At 48.6% G+C, this 17,415-nt stretch overlaps 1 protein-coding gene across 1 annotated transcript in view; it reads right to left on the minus strand.

Moving 5' to 3' along the window:
* Nucleotides 1-432: 432 nt before the first annotated feature.
* Nucleotides 433-17,415, minus strand: part of LOC113917679 (aryl hydrocarbon receptor-like) — a 59,169-nt gene continuing 42,186 nt past the window's right edge. The window contains exons 6-14 of the mRNA XM_027585587.2: nucleotides 16,474-16,563; nucleotides 11,762-11,888; nucleotides 8,336-8,478; nucleotides 7,521-7,723; nucleotides 6,567-6,676; nucleotides 6,276-6,417; nucleotides 2,521-3,506; nucleotides 1,757-1,944; nucleotides 433-736 (exon numbers count right to left, since the gene is read on the minus strand). Coding sequence (XP_027441388.1) covers nucleotides 1,763-1,944; nucleotides 2,521-3,506; nucleotides 6,276-6,417; nucleotides 6,567-6,676; nucleotides 7,521-7,723; nucleotides 8,336-8,478; nucleotides 11,762-11,888; nucleotides 16,474-16,563 — 1,983 coding nt within the window. The 3' untranslated portion in view covers nucleotides 433-736; nucleotides 1,757-1,762. The remainder of the gene's footprint in view (nucleotides 737-1,756; nucleotides 1,945-2,520; nucleotides 3,507-6,275; nucleotides 6,418-6,566; nucleotides 6,677-7,520; nucleotides 7,724-8,335; nucleotides 8,479-11,761; nucleotides 11,889-16,473; nucleotides 16,564-17,415) is intronic.

Genomic DNA, 17,415 nt, shown 5'->3' on the forward strand with positions numbered 1-17,415 from the left:
TGTATGGATCTTCCAACTACCACGTTCCCATGCCATCCTCTAGGGCAGAACACCATTCCTCCTGCACATGGGCTCCACAGAGGACCCACTTCTCCTGTGTCCAAGATACTGGGTGAAAGTCAAGCCCTCTCCAGGGGTCCAGGCCAAAGGGCACATATCTCTTCCCCATGTGTGGCTGTCAGCATGTCACCATGCTGTAAGAACCATGTGTCTGGATGGCCCTGATTGCAAACAGGTTGTCTGATGCTGGCTTCAGCTCTGAGCTTGGAAGTGTCATCGTGAAGGCAAATGTGGGAACATGTCCATAGTGCCCCTTTCCTATTAATGTTTTTGTGATTCAAAAGTTACTTTTTAAACAAAGATGAGAATTCCATATGTGTCTTGAGTATAAAGTACACAGAATGAAATGAAGTAAAACACACACACACACACACACACACACACACACACACACACACACACACACACCCCTTTGGGATCCAGAGAATAAGCTTTCAGATAAGTGTGTATTTATACACATAGAAAAAAGTTAAATATTCACCCAGCAATATGAAAAATTTAAGATACTTCAATTCCAGGGAAAATGTCAGTAGTTAAGATTCCAGATCATGTCCACAGACAGGGGCAAAAAGCACAATACAGTCTTTCTAAGTCAGAATTTGGAGGAAAACGTGCTTCCTTTTGGGCCTGGAATCCCAAGTGCTATGGTGCTGTGCACTTTGTTTTGGTCACACTGCTGATGGGAAAATGGGAAACATTTAGAGCAGTTAGAACAAAATTACAGAAGACAAGGGTTAACCCAAGGACTCTAAAATCGATACTTGTTTATAAAAGATGTAAGTTTGAGGCTTTAATTAGGAATTACTTTGGTTTCAGATAGAAGTCTAACAGATTCGGTCTTCTGATTTTCTAACTTACAACAGTTGGAAAATAAAAAATTGGAAAGGGGGTGTAAGCTGAGGGAGCCCGAGGATGCCAGAAATGAGAGGTGGCAGTGTGACATGAGAAGGGGCAGAAAATCCAGAGAAGTGAAGGGGGGCTCCCAGTGAAGCTATATCGGGCTGCCTGGGGTTCAGGAAAACCAGATTTGAGCTGAGCCCTGAGGGCAGCCCTATGTCACCGGAAAGGCACATCTGCTCCTCTGTGTGAAGTGGGAGGGGTCACGACACTGCTGGTGTGACTTTTATGCGAAGCTGCATTTGAGGGTGTGAATTACAATTATTTGCAGGATCTGTATGTGTGTCCTCATTCCCTGCCAGCACCAGGCAGTGAGCAATGCTTGAGCACTAACCTGCTTATTGGTGTTGGAAATGGTACTGGGGGGAGCACAGCAGAACAGCGTGTCAAATTCAGAATACAACCAATCCAACTCTGGGGGTCCAAAGCTGGGCTAAATTACATTACAAAGCAGGTGTCCAGGTGGCTCAGTGATGCCCAGCTGGAGGGCCCACCAGGTTACAACCACACTACTCCCAGGGGTAAAGCCGCTCCTGCCACCATTACTAGCCTCAGTCGACCAACACTGACAGGGACCTGCTACATTTGCAGAATCCCTCCATGTATCCCTGCACTGCAGCTTCACAGTAATGCTGTGCTTCGGACCAGCTGGGCTGGTGGGATCCCCCTCCGAAACTAGCCAGCTGGGCAGATGCCCCCTCACATCCAGATTTGCTAGCAGCTCTGCACTTGACCAGTGAGGTAGAGTGCCCCTCCCTGCTACCCACAAATCCCCGTGGTCCTGCTTGCCAACACTTACCTGGAGCTAGATGTCACGGCTGCCCTGCATAGATGCAGGTGGCCAGGCAGAGTCAGGAGGGCAGTGAGGCAGGGTCAGGCTGGACTGCACCTGGGGTCTCCCCACAGCCCCTGGGGCTGCGATGACCCATCTGTCCTTGCTGTGCATTGTGGCTTCAGCTGGGCTCTTGCCTTGGCTGCTGCCTATGCCTAGGGAGCATAGGAAGGGGCTCAGCTTCAGGGCCTGGGGGATGGCATCTCTTGGGCAGCCACCCAAGGGCTGGGCAGTTGGCAACCCTTCTCTCACTGGCCCACAAGCTTCCTGGGTCTGTAGCCCCATTTGTACCCACTGCTGTTGCTTGGCAGCTGGGCAGGGGTCCATGCTGTAAGAGTCCTGCATAGCCAAGGGTCTATGCAGGAGCTCCTGGGAAGGGCAGGTAGAGCTGCCCGAGAACTGGCTCACCACCAGGGAGTGGGGTGGGTGCTCTTGACTCCCAGCTGTGTCCTTTGGGTTACCTGCTTCTCCCTGCACAGATGGGGGCAAACCCCAGCACAAGTTAGGAGGAATGTCACTGGCTGGCCCTGCCCATGGAGGGCACAGGTTGGCCATGGTCGACCAAAGGTGGTGGAAGGGGTCAGGCTGGGCCTGCCTTGCTACCTGCCCTGACTCCACCTCCACAGGGACTAGTGCTGGCTGGCCCTGGATGGGGGAATCCCAAATGCTTTCCAAAGGATAGGTGCCACAGGAGGTGGGGTCTGAGGTGATCAAGGGCTCTTGACACTGACCACTGTGTGAGGCCGTCCAGGTCACCGGTTCTTTGCAAAAATCCAGAACACGAGCACCTGGGTCAGCCAGGTGTCCAGGGACATTTTCTCCTAAAGGGAGTGAAGAGGTGTGGTTTGGCTGAAACACCTGGCCAGGTTGGCTGGGGCTGGAGGCCTCAGGGAGGGGGCTGAGGTCAAATATTGTTGGTTTCTGGCATATCCTGAAATTCAAAGGCATATCCTGGCTGTGCTGAAGCTGCCACTGTGGAGAACTCTGGAGTGTGGGGCCAGAGATGAGAAAATGCTGGGTGTGTGTGTGAAGGTAGCCGGGCACTGTGCCCATGTGCTGAGGTGGAGTCACTTCCATGCTGAGCTGGCCCGAGCCCAGTGAAGGCTGTGGCTTCAGGGTCTGTGGCGCAGTTGTGCTGGATGGTGGGGGCAGTGCCACATTCCCACTGTCATGAAAAAGCACTTCCTTTCCCCTGTGGGCGCCCCCTCCCTGGCTGGGTGGTAGTGGGTGGCAATTCTGAGATCCTGCAGGGCCTGAGTCAGCCCTGAGAAGGCTCTCTTCCCACAGACGCTGGCTGAGGTCGGTGACCCCCAGGTGCTGGAGAGTGGAGCAGAGATCAGGCTGTTCTTCTGTGTCCTTCTCCAGCAGGGTCTCAGTGAGAGCCAGGAGGGAGTGGTCTTCCTCCTCCTCTTGCTCTTCCTTGCACTCATGACTGTCATTGGACCTCCACCTCTCCAAGAGTGAGCCTTGTGGGGTTGGGGCAATGCAGGACAAGTATATGGATTCATCTTGCTGCATCATGGCTCCCAGAAGAGAGCCTGGGTGCACAGGGCCCTGACCAGTGGGGGTGCCCTTCCTTGCCCTGATCCGCTTCCTGGCTGGGGGGGCAGTCACAGGGCTCAGGGGGCTGCTGTCATACAGGATGGCTTCCCCTGTGGTGAAGATGAATGGCAGCTGCAGGGCCCTCTTGCGCAGGTGCTCCTCCCCCTCTGCATTCCTGTGGTTAAGAAAACACAAGACCACATCTGAGAATGGGTATATGAGTGAGAAAGGGAGTCTCCTGGTCAGGGGACAGTAATGGCCAAGTAACTGAACAAGTGAGCAAGGCGCTGGACTTCATCTGTTCTGGTCATCCAAGGGAGAAGACATAATATTGAACTTGCTTCTCTTTTGCATTCTTTGGAGTATAAAATCTTGGCCAATACTTTCTGTCTTGAATTCTGAAGCAGTCTCAGAGGAAACTGCTTATTTGTGGGATGAGTTTTCCAAAAACACATGTAGCAATTCCCTAAACTTCAAGTTTATGTCGAAAAGAATCATTATGCAAATATGATACATGCAACAGTATTTCACTGTGAAAAATAATTTCCCCCTCCTTCCTCCTCTCCCTTCTTCCCTTCCAAAAGACACATGGTATATGGCTGCTATAGGGCCGCCCCAACAGCCATGTCAACACCACGCTCAGCAAGGTGAAAAACCTTCACTTGCTGGCCTGACTCCACTTGGAATCTCACATTTGGTTTGTAGGTCCACAAAGGAAAACTGAACTAACATGGAGTGTCTTTGACAGGAGCTGACCAGGATGCTGTGGGCATAGGAAACTCCATCACTGGAGGGACCTTTAGAGAAGCTGGTATCTCACCTTAAGATCTCTGGTCATAGTCTTTGTCCTTAAGTCTGCTTTGTATGATATGAATACCACCACTCTGGCTTTCTTGTACTTACTGCTTGTACCACATATCTTATTTTATGTCTTATTCCTTTCAACTTATTTGTGTCACTATTTAAAAATATATTTCTTGTGCTTGCTTCAACAGCACATATACTAAAAATATATCTCTTGTAGAAGGCATATGGTTGAGTGCTTTTTTAAAAAACCATTTCGACAATCTGTGTGTTTTAACTGGCGTGTTTTATCCATTAACATTTAGTGGCATTATTGCAATGTCTGGATTTGGGTCTTTTATATTTGTTTGTCCCCCCTTCTTCCCCTCTATTCACCCCTTTCCTGCCTAGATACATTAATTTTTTAAGAAATTCATTTTCACTTCTATACTGTATTTTTGGTTCTATCTTTTGCATTATATTTTTAATGGTTGCTTTTGAAATTATGAAATATACCCTCAAGATTTCAATGTCTACTTAGAATTAGTACTGTGCCACTTTACATAAAACATATGCCTCTTGCAATGGTCCATGTACTCCTAACACCTATCCTTTATCCTAGAGGTGTCATATATATTACATCTATATATGTTATAAATCCCATGCTATGTTATATTTTTGGCTTAAGCAGTCACATGTATTTTTCAAAAAGGAAAAATAGTATTTTATATTTATCCACATGGTTACCATTTCTCATCCTGTCCACTCCCTTTTCGAGGTTCAAACTCTTAGTGGATTTCATTTCCCTTCCACCTGACATATTTCTTTTAGCATTTCTTTTTTTTTTAAAGATTTTATTTATTTATTTGAGAGAGAGAATGGGAGATAGAGAGCACGAGAGGGAAGAGGGTCAGAGGGAGAAGCAGACTCCCTGCTGAGCAGGGAGCCCGATGTGGGACTCGATCCCAGGATTCCAGGATCATGACCTGAGCCGAAGGCAGTCGCTTAACCAACTCAGCCACCCAGGCGCCCTCTTCTAGCATTTCTTATAGTGCAGATCTACTGGCAATAAATTGTTGGATTTTTTTTCCTTTAATGAAAATGTCTTCGTTTGCTATTATTTTTGAAGGATATGTTCACTGTTCACAGAATTCAGAGTTGACAATTTTTTAAAAGCACTGTCAAAGATATTGTTCCAATGTTTTCTGATCACCATTTTTTCTGTTGAGAAGTCCACAATAATCTGAATTGTTTCTTGTATGTAATGTGCTTTTTATCTTAGACTGCTTTTAAAGTTTTCTCTTTAGCTTTGGTGTTCAACAATCTGACCAGGATATGCCTTGGTGTGGTTTTCTTTGTATTTATCCTGCTTGGAATTTGCTGAGGTTCTTGAATCTGTAATTATAATTTTTCCCAAACTGGAGACGTTTCTGGTCATTATTTCTTCAAACATGTATACACACACGCACATAAATAGATAAGATAGATATAGGTATAGATATATTGCCCACTCTCTCGGTTCTTTTCCTGGGATTCCATTTACTTATATATATATAAAACTATATATAGAATATAATTTCAAGTATAAAACTTAAATATGAGTCAAAACATACCTGAAGGAAATACAGCGATATATTGACAACGATCTTGACTGATCCGCAATCACATTAGCGTTGGACCCTTCCTTGGGCCCTCCCTTCCGGCCCTCATTTGCGTGGGACCCGCCCTTCCGGCCCACATTTGCGTGGGACCCTCTCTTCGGTCCCGCCCTTCCGGCCCAGATTTGCGTGGGACCCTCCCTTCGGTCCCGCCCTTCCGGCCCGTATTTGCGTGGGACCCTCCCTTCGGTCCCGCCCTTCCGGCCCGCATTTGCGTGGGACCCTCCTTTCGGTCCCGCCCTTCCGGCCCGCATTTGCGTGGGACCCTCCTTTCGGTCCCGCCCTTCCGGCCCGCATTTGTGTGGGGGCCTCCCTTAGGGGCTTTTATTTACGTCTTGTTTCAGGATCGCACGTACGTCGGGACCTCGCTTTTACGACAGGGTCCTCACCGCGGGGAGGGCGCAAGAACCTCATTTCTGTCAGTGCGCTCTGCCGTCGGGCACCGCAGACGTCGGGCCCTCCTTTACGACAGGGCCCTCCCTTCCCGCCCGGGCCCTACTTACGTCAGGGCCCGCTGTCGGGCGACGATGTAGTCGGGCTGGCCGCCGCGGAACAGCAGGCGGGCGTTGGACTGCACCCACAGCCAGCCGGCCTCCTTGGTGAGCAGCCGGAACACCGTGAGGCCGCTCTCGCCCGTCCTCATCACTGCCGAGACAGACAGACAGACAGACGGACTGCGCGCGCGTCGGAGCCTCGGGCCCCGCCCCCCCAGCCCTCTGCAGCCGGCGCTGCGGGAGGAGGCGGGAGGCGGCCGCGGGGCAGGGCCGGGCCCCGAGGGCGCCTCCCGAACTCACGCCGCACGTGGTTCTCGGCGCAGTGCGTCATGTCGGCCGCGTGGACGAACTGGTAGCCGGAGCCCGTCCTGCAGAGTTCGCTGTCGGTGTAACCCAGGACCAGCTTGCCTCTGCGGAGGAGAAGCGGCACCCCCTCGGCTTACAGCCCTGCTGCCCGCCCTTCCCAGCGCCTCACGGGGAGCCTTTGCAGGCCGCTCGGCTTTGCGCCCAGGCGCCGGCAGCGGTCTTCTCTGGGCCGTCCGGGTCCGGAAGGGGCGCCTCTGCTAGCCTCGGGGCTGGAGCCGACCTCGAAGAGGCCTCCGCGCTGGCGGGAGCGTGGTGCCCTGTCAGCCACTTCTACCGCACCCCTGTCCCAAAATTCTGCTTTAAACCTGTGCTGTGGAACGGGGGTCAGTACCCACATTAACCTTGTTGAGGGCGAATTCCACTGCCTTCATCAAAGGGCTCTGTGACTCCCCAGCATCTTTGCGGAAGAAATAAAACTTGCAAGTTCCAGCACTAACAATACACCGAAGCACCTGCTCTTAAGCCAGTGCTTTCTAGAATGTGTTCTAAGGGGCACTGGCATCGTAGCATGTTAACTGATTCCCCCCAGAAAGGTTCACTGGTCAAAATTTGGGAACAATTGGGTCAAACCTAGTTAGTTAGGTTTTTCATAGTGGGACTTCTTGGGGGTTCACTATGATTTGTTACTGGAAGTCTCTGAGAGGGAGACAAGTATTACCTGGGATTTGCTTTCTGCATCATACCCCCATACTCCTACGTGGAAGGTTTGCTCCCTTGCCCTTATAAGTGGCATCTTTTCTACTCACTCTCATTACAGAACCTGTTTGGACAGGATCGGCCAATTGTTCTTGCCTTGCCTTTGGTTCTAGACTCAGGATTTGGACCATAATTGCTCTGGGAGCACCCTTGGTTCTCTAGGAGTCAAGATTTCTGGTCAGAGGGGTGTACCTGGAATCACAGGCTATAGGTGTGAAATCCAATTTGTGTTTTGTTTGGAAAAGAAATGTTTTGTCTTGGAGCTCCAGGATGGTGAGTGGCTGGCAAGGTGCTGCAATGGCAAACAGGGTGCGCTGAGGAGACATGAGGATACCATCTTCTGACCTATTGTTCTGTCCAGGGAGGAACTTAAGATGGCCATGGAAATTCAACTCCTAGAAAAAGGAGACCCCAAACATAATGAGAAGGGAAAAGAGAAGAGGATGTTAAGTAGCTAAAATAGTCGATATGACTTTCCTCTTATGGAACTCATAGGGTCCCCTACCCTCCTTGTAGCTGAACAGGTAGGACTCAGTATAGGTGTGTGCAGGTTTGGAGCTTCCTCATTCTGCTCTGCCCATTAGGCCCTGATTATTTTTCATGGCTTCTCAGTCCTCCCTTCAGTCCCTGACCCACACAGCCTTTTTCAAAGGGCTGCAGAGTTAATTGAGCTGTGAGAGGGTATCCAGGAATTGGTAGGCACTTTTAGCTTACTTGGGGGATGGTGAAGAAGGTGGATGTTAATATCCCGGGTTCACCAGGGATCTCCACTTAGGATGCACTATAGGTAACAGGTGTAACTAAATCCCAAGTAAACAAATCCCATATCTTAACCAGGCAGAGGAAGGTTCAAAAGACAACCTGGTATTCTGAAATGGCAGTGAGCTGAAGGCCAGATTCACCATCCTGGGATGGTGAGGAAGCCTGGCTCAACCCTTGGGCAGTGTCCCATCTGGGCAGAGCACTGGTATAGGAAGTTCCTGAGCCTGTAAGGACAGCGTGATTACCAGAAACCCGGAAGAATTGTCCAGCAGGCAGCGGAACCGACAAACAAAACTTCTTTCCAGATAGGAGGGGTCATCCAAGGGCTGATGCTGCAGGCTGTCGGTGGAGGTGCCACTAAGTGAGAGAAACTTCTCTCCTGGCAGAGCTGGGAAGACAGACAAATGAGGAAGCTCTACCAGAACACTCATCATCACAGAACTGAAATATCTATAGTTCCCAAAGAAGCTGGTGGGTGGAGAGAATGTGGGGTCACAAGCCCTGTGGCCCAGTGAACCTTGGCCTTGCCCAGTAGGATGACCTTGATCCACCACTCCAGCTGGCTTTCTCATTCATCAGATGATGCTAGCAGTCCTGCCTGCCTCCATGCCTTAGAGTGCCATGAGAATCAAATTAAAAGTGAGATGCTGCACATAACATATATATCCAGGAACCCTATTGGTTCTACTGTTGAAATATTCCTTGGAGCCAACTTCTTCTCATCACTTCACTCTGCTATGCTGGTCGGTCTCTCATCAGCTGGGTGGAACATCTAGTTGAGAAGAGCATGGACCCTGGACAAGTTATGTAACATCTCCATAGGTCCCAGTTACCTGATCTGACTTAATAAGGTTGTAAGGACAAATATATTTATATATGTAAAGCAGTTGGAATAGTGCCTGGCGCATTGTAACCTCTATATAAATTGGCTGTTACTCTCATCATTTTTCCCCCTTTAAATTTGCCATAGCCTTCTAACTGGTGTCCCTGCTTCCACCCTTGCTCCTATGGTCTGTCCTCCACTCAGTAGCCAGAGTGACTTCTTTATTTATTTATTAAAGGTTTTATTTTTACTTTATTTGACAGAGAGAGAGACACAGTGAGAGAGGGAACACAAGCAGGGGGAGCGGCAGGCAGAGGGAGAAGCAGGCTTCCCGCTGAGCAGGGAGCCCGATGCGGGGCTTGATCCCAGGACCCTGTGATCATGAACTGAACCAAAGGCAGACGCCCAACAACTGAGCCACCCAGGCGCCCCCAGAGTGACTTAAATATAGATCAGACCATGTCCATTTTGTGTTTAGAACTCTTCAGTGACTTCCTCCCTTATCCCGCACCCTTTCCTGCCCAGGCACTGGCCAGTTAGTTTCCCTTTCCCTGTGCCCTTCTCAGTGGCCTCCTGGCCATTGCTTATCTATGCTAAGTGCACTTCTGCTTCGGGGACTTTGCATCCATGCTGTTTCTTCCCCCTGCACTCTCCTGCCCCATTTATCCATGAAAAACAATGCTGCTTTCAACCTGTTTTGGAGTGCTGGTTCAGTTTGCTCTCTTTCCTGTCCTAGGGGTTTGTAGGGAAGTCTTTGCAAAGGATAATGAGAAAAATCCCAAACTCTTGGGTTAAAAATAGAAGTACCAATGAAGCTTCATTAGAAAGTCAAAGATGCAAAAACCAAATTTGTTCTCTTTTGCTGTAATTCTCAACCTGACAAGTCAGATTATAGTTACATGGATGGTTTTCCCTGTGTCACATGAAAATTGATTGGTCTAAGACTTAAGTGCTGCAGAAGAATAAAAAAGCAGGCTAGAGGGAGGAACAAAGGAAGGCTTATGATCTGATAAGTTTTACTATTGTAATCTTATTTATTTATTTTTTCAGATTTTATTTATTTATTTGACAGAGAGACACAGCGAGAGCAGGAACACAGGCAGGGGAAGTGGGAGAGGGAGAGGCAGGCTTCCCACGGAGCAGGGAGCCCGATGTGGGGCTCGATCCCAGGACCCCGGGATCATGACGTGAGCCGAAGGCAGACGCTTAACGACTGAGCCACCCAGGCGCCCCTGTAATATCATTTAATAAAACCCCTAGCACAGTGCCTGGCACACGGTATACCCTCAATAAATGTTAGAACATATACACACATGTATAAAACACACATCAACTTGAATTTGGTTTAGTTGGGTGGTCTTCAGACATTTTTCTGGCATTTTTATAGCATGGCATTAAAGTTTTACTTTTATTCTGAAGAAATGTCATTTATAAACGTGGGTATACTGCTGTATGGTTTCTGCTACTGCAGGGCTATAACAGTGTAAAAGGTATTTAAAAGTATGAAATTATATGCAAAATTCCAGAGTATCCATTGTTAAGGACATAATTCAGACTTGGCAGTGTCAGGAGCTGTATGAAAGTCTGGACCTCAAATTTCTTTTCCTTTCTCTTTTGACCCTAGCTGGTCAACAGGGACAGGGGTGGAGGCACAGGGGTGCAAAGCTCAATGCTGAGGAGAGGGTTCCTCCCTTCGGTGAGCTGATAATAGGAAAGAAAAAAAGTGAAGACCTGTTTTGCGGTAAGTAACTACCCTGCTGGACTTATGGCAGGTCAAGACAGAGTCTTGGGTAGAATGTCTGGAGTGGGAGCAGGCTTTGGAAAGAGATGGACTAAAATCACAGCAGCCAAAGCTGAACTGAATGAAGCTGTGTCTTATGAAGTTACACAACCATATCTTGTAGTCAGTCTTGTAAATTTCTTCGTGCTCAGTATTTTAAGTTATCCATCACAAAAGCATGTCATTATTAGTGTGCACATTGGCATATGGACTCATTTTTTTCTAATTGAAGCCTCTGTTTTTTGAGTATTTTATTTTTTTCTAACCATCCTTCACAACAAAACAGGGAAGAGCCTTTCTTTGCAGCCTGTGTGGGTGCCTTAAATGTACTCTAAATACTTGGAAAGGGGTCCTTTCAAAATAGCATTTACTTGTAAATGACAATATTGCCTTTTGCCTATGGTATCCCACCAGTTGGCAGAGTAACACGCTATGGTCATAATGGCCTCATACCTCGTATACTCACCAGATACACAAATATGAGTCGCCTACCAGCTTGATCATCGCTCAGGGGATGCACCTGTCTGCCCTTAGGGGATGCTCTTACCTGGGCAGGCAGGGAGGGTATTTCCTCCAGCGTGAGTCTTATCACTCACCAGTTGGATCCATCTGGGCAAACATCACTTTCCTCATCTCAACATTTATATGTTTACTTTGTCTCAGGTACTGTTCTAGGCACTGGGAATACAGCAGTGAACAAGTTCTGCAAAAATCCCTCCCTGTATCCTACTGGTAGTAAAATCAACAGATGCTCATGCCTTATGTGTATTTTCTAGTTCCTAGGAGGACCACATGAGCTCACAGATATGAGATGGTTCTGAAGGATGCAGAGTCCTATGCCAACACACACTACCTGATTCCCGATGCAGCCCTTCCTCTTCTCTTCCCCTCATACACCTGGGACTTAGTGAGTGCTCCATCAGTGCTTAACAAAATATACATTGGAGCTGAGAAAGCCTGGCTTCCTGGTCTGATTTCTTCCTCATGGACTATAAGGGTTGAAACACATGTACAGGGTTGATTCTGCGTTTAGCTCTCCGCACCCCCCAACAAGCCTTGGTGACTTACGGTGGATGTCCTGCTCACCCTCTCTGCTGACAGGTGCTGCATCTGCAGGCCAGAGAAACTGGCTCCGGAACATGGCTCTGTCCTCCTTGTGGATCAGTTCGAACACACTCTGATAGATGATATCTGACTGCAAAGACCAAGTGACAACATCGCACTCCTGGGGATGCTTCTTGCCGCTCTGAGGCTGTGTGTGCCCTGTTCACCTCAAATGTCCCTGAGTCATCTCTAGCACCTCTGACCCTTCCAGGCACCCTGGACCCACCTGTCCTTGTCCCTCCCCATCCTGGAGGCTGGTGCATACTTTCCTGTTTCCCTCTTCTGGTTTTGCACAGCCAACTTCTCAGGCGGCTGCCGCCCCCAGACCCAGAAAATGCCCATGAGATGTGCACTCCATGGTGTTGGAGGCCATGCCTGTATTGTGTCTTGAAAAGGGTGGCAGTTCTTGGGGCCAAGGGAAAAAAAGAGAGACTGCCTAGCATACAAGTCACAAATCATCATCAGGGAGATGTCCGAGGTGGGGAGACACATAGGAAGCCACTGAAGTAGCCCTGGAGAGTTGGCTGAAAGCTTTGTGGAAGGAGAATGTTGAGTTTCCCGTGAAGTCAGTCATCAGCTCTCCTGGATAACATAATTAGACTGAATTAGAGCAAAGATCTCATTTCCAGGGAGATCCAAGTTTGTTCTCTCATTTGTTGAAGGAGATGAGTGAATATAAATGCTAATGTAGACTCAAAAGAAAGGGGTTTGGCAATGTAGTGACTTGAACATGAACAATAATTAAGGTATCCTGTCTTCATACAGATTTTGCAAATATTTTATACCTAAAGAGAATGTTAAATAGTTTTCAGACCAGTTGGCCTTGAGAAATCTTAGTGTGTTCCTTGTAAGTCAAACAGGTTTAACTTAAAAAGTGTAATGAGTCTCTCTACCCTTGCCTATAGTTAACCATTTATTAAATTATGTTTTATTTGGGTAAAGTTTGGCATTCTTCTTGATTTCCTGAGAGGAATTAAGTGCAGATGAAAGTTTTCTGTTGGCATTAAAAAGTTCTGATGGCCTAAATTCTACTCCAAATAAGTTTACCCACTCTTCCCCTGCATCCCCCAACCCACACACAGCGTGATTTTTAGGAACCTGTTGTATATAATCATTTTCTGCACAAAATTCAGGGAAAATGAACTTTCCAGGAGCATCTCCATCTCAGTACATGGCAGGTGCTAAATATTTATAAGGGTCTGGTCTAATCTATGAAAGGACCACGATGTTGAGTGGGCCTCCAGGCTGGAAGGAGGTGAAGGGCCAGTGGCATGAAGACCTGAGGAGAAATCACAGGGATGGCAGCATGGGAGCTGAGGCCAAGGGAGGCAGGCTTCTGGGGGACCACCAGGGCAACACAGAACAGACCCTGTGGAGGAATGCAACAGGGCTCTAGCGGAGCTCAGCACCCAGTATGCCGGTGCTCTCTGCCTCTACCTGGTCGCTCTATAAAAACAGCTGCATGCAGTAGTGGTATGGGAGAGCTGTGTACACAGGCAGAGGCCCCAGGCTGTGACCCTGACCTCTCTCCTGTTCACCCGCGTTGCCGTCATTCTGTCTGCAGCTCTGCTCACTGCCCCTGGAGGTTCTGAATGGGAAAGGCATCGCAGCCGGGCAGCACCTCCTCTCCTAACCACGCCACACAGAAAAACCCACAGCATTTCTCTGAGATGAAGGGCTTTAGCCAAGTTTATTTTTTATTTCTTTTGGAAGCTCCTCTTTCTAGAGGTTCCTGTCTTTGAACCCTCCCCTACATCATGTTTGTCCTCAGCAACAGCAAGGAAGCAGGTAGCTCGATGCTGACGGTGCGGGTATGGCGAGTGCTCAGGCCTCCGGTCTGCCTTTGACAAATAAAACTCCTTCTCAGATTCTCATCTAAAAACCAGATACAGCACAATGGTACTGACATTTTTTTTTCCTAAAGGAAAGGTGAAGGGGTGCCTGGGTGGCTCAGTCGGTTGAGTGTCTGCCTTCAGCTCAGGTCATGATCTCGGGGTCCTGGGTTAGAGCCCCTCATCGGGCTCCCTGCTCAGTGGGAAGTGCTTCTTCCTCCCCTCCCTGCTTGTGCTCTCTCTCGCTATCTCTGTCTCTTTCTCCCGAATGAATAAATAAATAAATAAATAAATAAATAAATAAATAAAATATTTAAACAAAATAAAGGGGAAAAGACTGTAAAATTCAGCAAGTGTGTTCTCATCACAAGTGAGGGGTAAAGTCCAGAGCTGGTGTTGGGTATGATCTGCACTGCACAGGTGCAGGGTGGGCATGGGAACGTGTGGCAGGTGGAGATGGGGGATTTTGAGTCTTCCTATTGCCCTGATTTCAGAAAACCTTCTGTTGCCATGGCATTGTGTGAGCCCCTTCCACCACATGGCGCTTTTGGTGCACACTGCACTTGCACAGGCCCTGCTGTTTTCAGTCTGCACAGCAGTTGTGTGGAGCACGGGCTGTCTTCCCTTAGCAGCAGGCCATGAAAATGTCCCTCAGGTCTCCAGCTACAGGGAGTATAACTCAGAGGTGTCCCAGCTGCTGCCCACTGAAATCCACTGGGGCAGCAACTCTAAGGCAGGCCTGTTCCTGGGAGACGGGACTTCTCTGATGGGCAGCTTGGCCTTGAGGGCTCCCCTTTGGCCTTGTCCAATTTCCTTAAAGCCGTATGGTTGGCCAATTCTCCTTCCCTAGGGTCATATCAGAATTTTCAGGACACACAATTTTATACCCTGGCAGGAACCTCAGGAAATGGGACAAACCAACTGCGGGGGTGGCTCTTAGATTTAGATGCTGGGAGAAGCCAGTGGTCAGTGAGGTGGTAATACCTGAGTTGTTCTGGCAGATGGCGGAGGAAGGAACAAAAAGGCTGAGGGAAACGGGTGTATTGGAATGAATGCAATTCATTAGTCAAGAAGACCCAGCAGAGATTGCATACCATGGGAGGGCCCAGGGACAAACTATACACCAAGGCCACAAGGAGTGCAATATTGGAGGGACATCAACACCACTAAGAAATCTGGTGGTAGGTGATTGTCCTTTGTAGGTCGGGGTTGATGGAAGGAGAGGAAGACACTGGGCTGGGCTCATGAATGTCCATTGGGATGATGGAGCCCTGAGGTAGGAGAGGCCAGATGGCTTCAATTACAGTGATGGCCAGCAAGGCAGAAGAAATAATCAAGGGGGCTTGGACCATAGGGAGTTGTGGGGTTGGTTAATAGAGCATGGCATCTCAAGGGGCAAAAGAGATGGGCAGCCAACAATGACACTGCTTAACATCTACAATTAAAGGCAACAATGCAAAGTCAGGAGACTGAGGGCTGTTACCTGGATGAAAAATGACAATCCTTTGCTCAGTTTCTGGACCTGAGACAAATTTCAGATCTGAAATCCACTGACTGAAGAGGTGGCATGGTCCCTAGGTAGAAGGGCCCTACAATGCCATGGCAAGGTATTTACTCAAGATACTCAAGAGATTGACCATGCCTTCTACTGAACAGCACTACTTTCCACGACCTCCCTGGGATATGATATTGCCTGTGATTTACTATCTTGACTGGAGTTGGAGGGGGTAGTTTCAAGGGTTTCCTCTTGGACTTTTCTACTATGATATCTCTCACTCTATGGGCCAAGAACCTAGTCTGGGGGTTACTCCAGTTGTCAACTAGATTGATTCCAATTACATGCTCAGGAAATGGGCAAATGACCACTGGGTGGGTCCTGGACTTGGTAAGTTTGCTGTGAACCAGACTAGAGCTGGTACTTCATGTATTATCTGGCCCCAGTGGGCCTTCACCCTGACGTGAGGACCATGATGGCACTGGGTCCCCGGACTCAGACCCCTCAGGAGTGAAGGTTTGCATCAATTACGCAGCTAAGCCATTGAGATGTGCTGAGGTGATGGCTGAGGGTGAGCAGAATTCAGAATGGAGAGCAGAGGAGGGCCAGGTGCTACCCTGAGACCATCTACAGTTTGTCCCACTCACCTCTCTCTTCTGAGGTCCCCCCAGGGAGAAAGGCTCATGGGAATTCCTCCTGTGGAGGAGTAGATTTGCGCAGCACAAGAAGTGAGTATGTGCCTCTCAGGTTTCTGACTGAGGTGCATGTGAGGTTGCCCCTCTTGGATGCACACTTGTTTGTGCTGGGGCCACTCTTCCTACAGATTGCTCCCAGCCAGTGACTGAGCCTGGCAAGGACACCAAGGCAGGCCTATTCCTGGGAGCAGAGGGGCTTTTCTGCTGGGTGACTTTGGATTGAGGATGCCCCATTCTGCTGGGTGACTTTGGATTGAGGATGCCCCAATGACCCTGTACTGCAGTTGAAGACACTTCCACCCACCTCCATTCCTTCTATCTCCTGCCCAAGGGTCAGACCTGCTGCCCCAACCCCTGTTCCCTCCCAGGTCCTCCCAGGATTTTCTCCTGAGGAATCTCTTGCTCATCTCATCCTGCCTGGGCATCTACTCCTCAGAGGATCTAGGCTACCATGCCCTCCACCAGATGAGGAAGTCAGTACTCTGGGAAGGCTCAGTTGAATACTTACGATGTGCATGTGAGAGACTGAGATGGAGACCCAGTTCTTTGAAATTCCATTATAGTCCCATGGAGACAAGCATCACATGGCCCCGTCTCCCTCCTCTCCCAACTAGATTCACCCAAACTCTTCAAATGAAAAGTAAAACCACTCACTTGATGAAACCCCAGGTAGTCCTGGACTGTGGGAGAGACGTAGAAAACATAGCCATCCTCTGTAACAGCCATGAGGAAGCCATTGAGAGCCTGGGGAGAGGCAGAGAAGAGTTAGTTCGGGTTTATTCCTTATTCCTCAGTCTTGTGGACCTCCTAAGGGCCAGGATCCAGGTCTGTGAGGGGTTTCCGTGAGTTTCCTTGTGGTGAGCAGTGCCACTCATATCCTGAACTGTCTCTTCTAAAGCAGAGCCTGGGATATCCTGTTACAAATATCACTCACTCATACCAGCTCCTGGAGAGAAGACAAGTGTGTTTATGTGTGTCTGAGGCAGCAAAGTAGAGCCAATTCCAGCTTCACTCTACTGAGAACACTGCCAACTGAATAGTTAAACAAATACACACGCACATATTCTGTTTCTCCCTCTGCATCTCTGTTGTGGGTCTCACCCTTTGGTTAGAAACATCCATTCAAGGTTTCTCATCCATAGGAAATGAAAGAGCAGCTCCATGTTCTCCACTGGCTGAGGCTGCATGTTGGTCTCACCTGGGCAGGTGGCCAAAAAAAAGTGCTCATTTATCCTCCCATCCCTTCCGGGACCCGCCCTATTAGAAACTCTGAGTGTGAATTTTTAACCATTTCCCCTGGGGATCCCGAGGAGGCATCCAATCTAAGGACATGGTTTTGGTCATGACTGAGATGCATTTTAATTTTAAGCTTCCAGGGGAACCACATGGTTATTGTTTGCTTGTAAGTAAATAATAGTTAATCTCCTCTGCTCCAGAAACCTCATGCATGCATTCAGGATTGTGGAAATAAAGGAACACCAAACAAATGAGAAAAGCAGAGGCTATTTATTCAAAGCTTGCTAGAGCAAGGGAGTCAGCCGTGGTCACTTGAGTTTAGCAGAGACTCAAAGGCAGACAGAGGAGGAGGGAAAGCTT

The sequence above is a fragment of the Zalophus californianus genome, chromosome 1 (genome assembly GCF_009762305.2).
Source record: "Zalophus californianus isolate mZalCal1 chromosome 1, mZalCal1.pri.v2, whole genome shotgun sequence".
NCBI classification, from domain to species: domain Eukaryota; kingdom Metazoa; phylum Chordata; class Mammalia; order Carnivora; family Otariidae; genus Zalophus; species Zalophus californianus.